Genomic DNA, 6617 nt, shown 5'->3' with positions numbered 1-6617 from the left:
CCTTGTCTGTACACAGACTGTTCGTGGGCGCCACCTCAGATGGTGGCAAGGAGTTAAGTCGATACAAAGAGCTTACAACAGTGCTCTGCACTTATTCATTCAGCGCCTACCGTGTGCCAGGAACTGTGCATACAAAACAGGGAGAAAATAGGCAGAAATCCCTGCCCTCGCGGAGTTTCTTTCTATTTGGAGTGAGGGCAGGGGGCGCACCATGGACACTCTATAAGGTTAATCACCCCTAATTAGGTCAGACAATTGCCAACAGCCGCACACCATCCCGTTGCATTTGGGGGTGTTCTTCCCGTTGGCCTTTGACTGTGGGGTGATACCTCATCACTGTCTCGTTCTACCAACCAGCAGCGGTCCGTACACAAGACGTACTGCCAAAAGCCCTGAGGTCCCCCCAAGCCGGTGCTCTGTCCCACCTGCCTGTCAGAGGGTGGGCCTGTGTTTTGCATCAGCAGGGGACTGGGTCAGAGTTTCGTCAATCAGCAGTTGTGTAAGGCTTTGCTATGGCTGGGCCAGGGGCCGGAGGCCTCCAGCACACATTAACAACTATCTGTTCAATGATTATCTCCCTGGGGGTTATTGTGGTGAGCCGGTCCAAAGCATAACTGACCGTGGCCGTGATCCAAAGACCAGCCCCTGACGTCAGAGATGAGCCTCCTTGGGTGTGGCTGAGGGGCTGGACCTCTGTCCTTCATGGAATTTAAAGCCAGGAAGTTCTGCCCCCAAACACCAGACAGGGCCTTCCCACTGGGAACGCACACTCACCCGCGGGAAGAGCCTTGAAAGAGACCTTTGGGTCCCTGATCCGGATCGTCCAAAGAGAAGAAAGGTAGGTAGAGCTGTTCGTTTATGTCTCTCACAAACTGCAGTGCTAACAGGAACTGGCTTTCTTTTCTCCTCCCAGCCCCGACTGTCTGGCGAGGTGCAACCCGGACAAGGCGCGTGGAGTTGGGGGGCCTCCGTGGTTGTTTTTGTTCAGGAAGCCTGTGCTTTTTCTATGGCAGGAAACTTGGCGCCCGTGCCCCTCAGCCCAGCCCCGCAGAGATGCCTCCCCAGCTCTCAGGTGGTCTCAGCTGCTCAGCCAGAGTTGTCCAGGGCACCCTGGACAGCCTGCCCCAGGCCGTGAGAGAGTTCGTGGAGAGCAACGCCAAGCTGTGCTGGCCCGACCAGATCCACATCTGCGACGGCTCTGAGGATGAGAACCGGCAGCTGCTGGGCCGCATGGAGGAGGAGGGTGTGATCAAGAGGCTGAGGAAGTATGACAACTGGTGAGCACAGCCTCGGGCCCTTCCGCGCCGCCCAGGGTGCAGGTGGGGAAGTGGTGGAGGAGGGACTTGGGCAGGGCCGGGCCGGGGCTGTGTGGTTTGCAGACTCTTGAAAAGCTTAGGAAAAGAGCCAGAACCACAGAAACTTAATTTTATGACGTTCGCAGAGCAGCCCAAGTCGTCAAAGAGGGGGCGCATGCGAACGCTGTCTGCAAACTAGGTCCCCGATCCAAAGGAAGGTCGGACAGTCCCTGTCCTAACAGACTAGCTCCTGGTCTGGTGTGTGTCTCCCTGACTGTGTCCCCGGCGGCACGGCTGTGTCCACATTGCCGGAGCCTCGCTAGCGCGCTGGGCACCGGCCAGGTGTGGGAAGAAAGTGATGATGAACAACTGGTCCCTTCGTGAATGGCGCGGGGCTGAGGGCGTCCAGGGCGCAGGTGCCGTGCAGAGAAGCAGCGCTTCCTCTCCAGTCCTCACCTGTGTAGTTTTGCTTTTTGCAGCTGGTTGGCTCTCACTGACCCCAGGGATGTGGCCAGAATTGAAAGCAAGACGGTCATCATTACTCAAGAGCAAAGAGATACGGTGCCCATCCCCAAAACCGGCCTCAGCCAGCTGGGTCGCTGGATGTCCGAGGAGGATTTTGAGAAAGCGTTCAATGCCCGATTTCCAGGGTGCATGAAAGGTGAGTGAAACGTTTATTTGAGCAAAATGTCAGCGAACCTTTTATTATTGCGTCTGCCCTAATGTTACTCATCATAGAAACTCCCCCGGCCCCAGAGAGCCTTACATTCCACATGTGAACTTGGCCGCGTATTGAAAATGTACGTCTCAGTTCTGGTTTTATAGACTGTCTTATACGACCAGGAAAACGCTTTCTACACATGTGGACTTAAGATAGCTTGGTGGAACCCAACTGCACATTTATGAAAACTCTTTGATTTTGGAGTTCTGGCCACTTTTCAGTGGACTCTGCTAACTCGGGGGCACTGGTGGCAAGCAAGGCGTGATGTTGTCAGAGGGGGAATCTTGAGAAGGGTCCACCGAGGGAAACAGTGGTGGTTGTTTGTGAGTCCGGGGTCATTTCTCACCGCTTCCCACCCACCGGCCCCGCAGGTCGCACCATGTACGTCATCCCATTCAGCATGGGGCCCCTGGGCTCGCCTCTGTCCAGGATCGGCGTTGAGCTGACAGATTCGCCCTACGTGGTGGCCAGCATGCGCATCATGACGCGAATGGGCACGCCCGTCCTGGAAGCGCTGGGGGACGGGGAGTTTGTCAAATGCCTCCATTCCGTGGGGTGCCCTTTGCCTTTACAAAGTAAGCATATTGTTTCAAAATCAAAAGCTAGAACTGAAAAAAAACAAACAGCAAAAAGCAAGCTTCGGCTTAAACCCAGGCGGGGACGGTGCACACTGATGTGGGCGTGTCCTCCCGTGCAGAGCCTTTGGTTAACAACTGGGCCTGCAACCCGGAGATGACACTCATCGCCCACCTGCCCGACCGCAGAGAAATCATCTCCTTCGGGAGTGGGTACGGCGGGAACTCGCTCCTTGGGAAGAAGTGCTTTGCTCTCAGGATGGCCAGCCGGCTGGCCAAGGAGGAGGGGTGGCTGGCAGAGCACATGCTGGTAAGAAGCAGGAAATTCTAACTGCGCGCTGTAGAGGGTCGGGCAGAGGAGGGGAAGTGGTGAACCCCTACCGCTTTAGAGTTCCGACCCTGCTCCAAGGACAGGTCTAGAAATTCCATCAGTAACAATGATGGAGACACCCTCCCAGACTAAAGCGTGCACCTCTGGGGCAGAAAGGAACGAAGTGCTTAAGGAGAAATCTTGCCTCCGACAGATTCTGGGCATAACCAACCCCAAGGGCCAGAAGAAGTACTTCGCGGCTGCCTTTCCCAGCGCCTGCGGGAAGACCAACCTGGCCATGATGAACCCCACCCTCCCAGGGTGGAAAGTAGAGTGTGTGGGGGATGACATCGCCTGGATGAAATTTGACCAGCAAGGTGACTCTTTTAGGCCCAAGTGTTGTTGATGATAATTGAACCTAAGTGAAGTTTTGGCTTTCAGAACGTACCAAATTCTCTTAAATCCACAGCGTTTGGATTTTTAATTCAGTTATTTCAGTTCTTGCAAAAGCTCAGACAGATGTATTCCATCAGCATTCTTTAATCTCATATCAAATCTGGATTGAAATGGGACCCTATATTGCTGTTTGTTTGTATAATAAATTGATTAAAATAGCTTGCTGGGGGACTTCCCTGGCGGTCCAATGGTTAAGACTTCACCTTCCAGTGCAAGGGGTACAGGTTCGATCCCTGGTTGGAGAGCTAAGATCCCACATGCCTTCGGGCCAAAAACCCAAAATATAAAACAGAAGCAATATTGTAACAAATTCAATAAAGACTAAAAAAAAAAAAAAAGCTTGGTGGGAAACTGGTGTGGAAGAAAGAATCAGAGTTGACTGATAATGCTGGGATGAAAAAAGAGAAATAGATTCTAGGCAGGAGGATAAAAATAAAAGACTTGAGAATTTGGTACAGATATTAGCCTGGCAAGATATGAGAATATATGTTATGCTTTGCTTGGTATTTACTTCTACTACCTGGTTTAAAACTTTCCAGGTAACTTGCGGGCCATCAACCCAGAGAACGGGTTTTTTGGTGTCGCTCCTGGAACCTCTGTGAAGACAAACCCCAATGCCATCAAGACCATCCAGAAGAACACCATCTTCACCAACGTGGCCGAGACCAGCGATGGGGGCGTTTACTGGGAAGGCATTGACCAGCCACTGGCCCCGGGCATCAAGCTCATTTCCTGGAAGGGCAAGGAGTGGGACCCCAAGGATGGTAAGCGCCCCCCGCCCCCCCTGGGAGGCCTGGGGCCCCAGCCCACGGGCGTGTGTGTCGGGCCAGACGCTCAGGGCCTCTCCTCTCTTGCTGCTGTAGGGGAGCCTTGCGCCCACCCCAACTCGCGGTTCTGCACCCCTGCCAGCCAGTGCCCCATCATTGACCCTGACTGGGAGTCTCCGGATGGCGTGCCCATCGAGGCCATCATCTTCGGAGGGCGCCGACCTGTTGGTGAGGCTCCCCTGCATTTGGGCTGGGGACCAGAGGACGTGGCGCACTCTCCCCTTTGCCGTGACCTTGTCGGAGGGTGTCAGGGATGCAGAGCTTCCATTCCCAAACGGCAGGGTAATGAGCAAGCCCCAGGCTAGAACATACTTTCTGGCCGCCTAGACCTTCTGGATCCTTGGTCCTGTGATGCCGCCCCCAGATTGACTTCGGCTGCGTGACCTCCTGCCGTAACTTGACGTGGCGGCATCTGCCCTTAGCTCTGGGGATGCAGAATTAGCTCAGTTAGAAAGACAGCACACAGCTGTGTCTTTCCATCTGTGAGATGGCATCGCCGGCCGAGGGGTCTGGGTGTCAAGGCCTGTAAAGAACGTTTCTTTCTCCTGCTAAAGGTGTCCCTCTGGTCTATGAGGCCCTCAGCTGGCAGCATGGCGTGTTTGTGGGTGCGGCCATGAGATCGGAGGCCACGGCAGCGGCAGAACACAGGGGTGAGTCCGGCCAGAATCTGGAGCCGCCGAGAAGGGAGATGGACTGCTCTGTCTCTGTGGCTCTCTGTCTCTGTCTCTGTCTCTGTGTCTCTGTGTCTCTGTGCCTCTTTGCCTCTGTGTCTCTCTCTCTCTCTGTGCCTCTCTGTCTGTGCATGTCTGTCTTCGTCTCTCTCTGGCTCTGTTTCTCTATCTCTGTCTCTGTGTCTCTGTCTCTGTGTTCCCTCTCTGTCTCTGTCTCCCTGTGTCTCTCTGTGTAGAGAGGTGGAGAAAGCCAAGTGGCCGTGTCAACAGTAAACGTGCCAACAGCGTCCTCTGAGGCGTCATTTACCAACAGAGCCCCTCTGTTAACAGGCAAAGTCATCATGCACGACCCCTTCGCCATGCGGCCCTTCTTCGGCTACAACTTCGGCCAGTACCTGGCGCACTGGCTCAGCATGGCCCAGCGCCCTGAGGCCAAGCTGCCCAAGATCTTCCACGTCAACTGGTTCCGGAAGGACAAGGCCGGCAGGTTCCTCTGGCCGGGCTTCGGCGAGAACTCCAGGGTGCTGGAGTGGATGTTCAACCGCGTTGGCGGGGAAGGGGGCGCCAAGCTCACGCCCATCGGCTACATCCCGGACGAGGACGCCCTGGACCTTCGGGGCCTGGGGGACGTCAGCGTGAAGGAGCTCTTCCACATCTCCAAGGAGTTCTGGGAGGAGGAGGTGGAAGACATCCAGAAGTACCTGGAGGGGCAGGTGAACGCCGACCTCCCCCACGAGATCGAGAGCGAGGTCCTGGCCCTGAAGCAAAGAATCAGCCAGATGTAGTCACACCCCAGACCTCACCTGGTCCTCCGCCTCCAATCCGTACAGTGCAAGCGAGAGAGCGAGAGCGAGAGCGAGAGCGAGAGAGAGAGAGAGAGAGAGAGAGAGAGAGAGAGAGGGATGGGGCTTCCTGAGTTCTCACTGCTTGCAGCACCGCAATGACCGCACCCAGAGGCCGATCGAAAGACACCCCTTAATTTTTCTGATAAGACCACAGCAGAGTAAGGCTAGTCACTAATGAGGCTGTGGAGGGAAATCTCGGCAGCTCCAGAGTCCACTATGCGATGCACCTTTGTTCAGCTTAGAGACACTCAGACTCAGAGTCTTTTTTGTTCCTTCTCTTCAGCTGTATCAGTTAGCCGGAATGCACACAAGAAGATACTTGAGCTGTATATATGCGTACGTGTGTGTGTGTGTCTGTGTACTGTTGTCTAAAGCACATTTAATAACTCTGGAAAAATCTCGGGCAAGATTACCTACTAGTAGCTGCTAGAAAGTGATGTTGCTTTGTTATTAATGTGTGTGTTTAAATTATTTTTATATACCGTAGTTCCTTACCTCTACATGATTTCAACGTTTTCCCTTAACACTTCTTGGAACAAGAATCACAAAATAAACTTTTATAGAAAAGGTGGATTTGTTTGCTGTGTTTTTCTTATCTGAACCACCACAAACAGGGAACTCTGATGAAGCCCTTTGGGATGGAATCCCCTGCAAAGAATCCCCTAACCCCTGACGGAGGGGTTAGGTGGGGTTGGAGGGGGCAGGACAGAGCCAGGTGGGGAGGTGTGAGCAGAGAGAATGCTACCCAGAGGTGACACGGTGCCACACTTTGGATTTTCTGAGTTAACCACTGGTTAGTGCCTAGAAGCCACTAGTTAGTGTCCTTGAACAATTCCACAAACCTTTCAGTGGTGGATCCTGTGTAACTGGAACGGGAACGTTTAAAATGTGCTTTTTGACAAAACCTTGGGTCTCGG

The 6617-nt window shown here is 53.8% G+C and overlaps 1 protein-coding gene across 1 annotated transcript; it reads left to right on the top strand.

Annotated features, from left to right (window-relative positions):
* Positions 1-711: 711 nt before the first annotated feature.
* PCK1 (phosphoenolpyruvate carboxykinase 1) lies at positions 712-6267 on the top strand. Its single transcript, XM_004282306.4, has 10 exons — positions 712-838; positions 1014-1277; positions 1775-1956; positions 2388-2591; positions 2714-2901; positions 3116-3278; positions 3897-4121; positions 4221-4352; positions 4739-4834; positions 5186-6267. The coding sequence occupies exons 2-10, from the start codon at positions 1054-1056 to the stop codon at positions 5638-5640; spliced, it is 1869 nt and encodes a 622-aa protein (XP_004282354.1). The 5' UTR covers positions 712-838; positions 1014-1053; the 3' UTR covers positions 5641-6267.
* The last annotated feature ends 350 nt before the right edge of the window (positions 6268-6617 follow it).

Source organism: Orcinus orca, chromosome 16, assembly GCF_937001465.1.
Source record: "Orcinus orca chromosome 16, mOrcOrc1.1, whole genome shotgun sequence".
NCBI lineage: Eukaryota > Metazoa > Chordata > Mammalia > Artiodactyla > Delphinidae > Orcinus > Orcinus orca.
This window is presented reverse-complemented; position numbering and strand designations above follow the sequence as displayed.

Bases quoted from the DNA above. Each gene is read 5' to 3' on its own strand.
- PCK1 (XM_004282306.4), top strand. From the start codon at position 1,054: ATGCCTCCCCAGCTCTCAGGTGGTCTCAGCTGCTCAGCCAGAGTTGTC. The intron at 2,592-2,713 runs GTAAGCATATTG...CCTCCCGTGCAG, and splicing joins GTGCCCTTTGCCTTTACAAA to AGCCTTTGGTTAACAACTGG. The intron at 4,122-4,220 runs GTAAGCGCCCCC...TTGCTGCTGTAG, and splicing joins GGAGTGGGACCCCAAGGATG to GGGAGCCTTGCGCCCACCCC.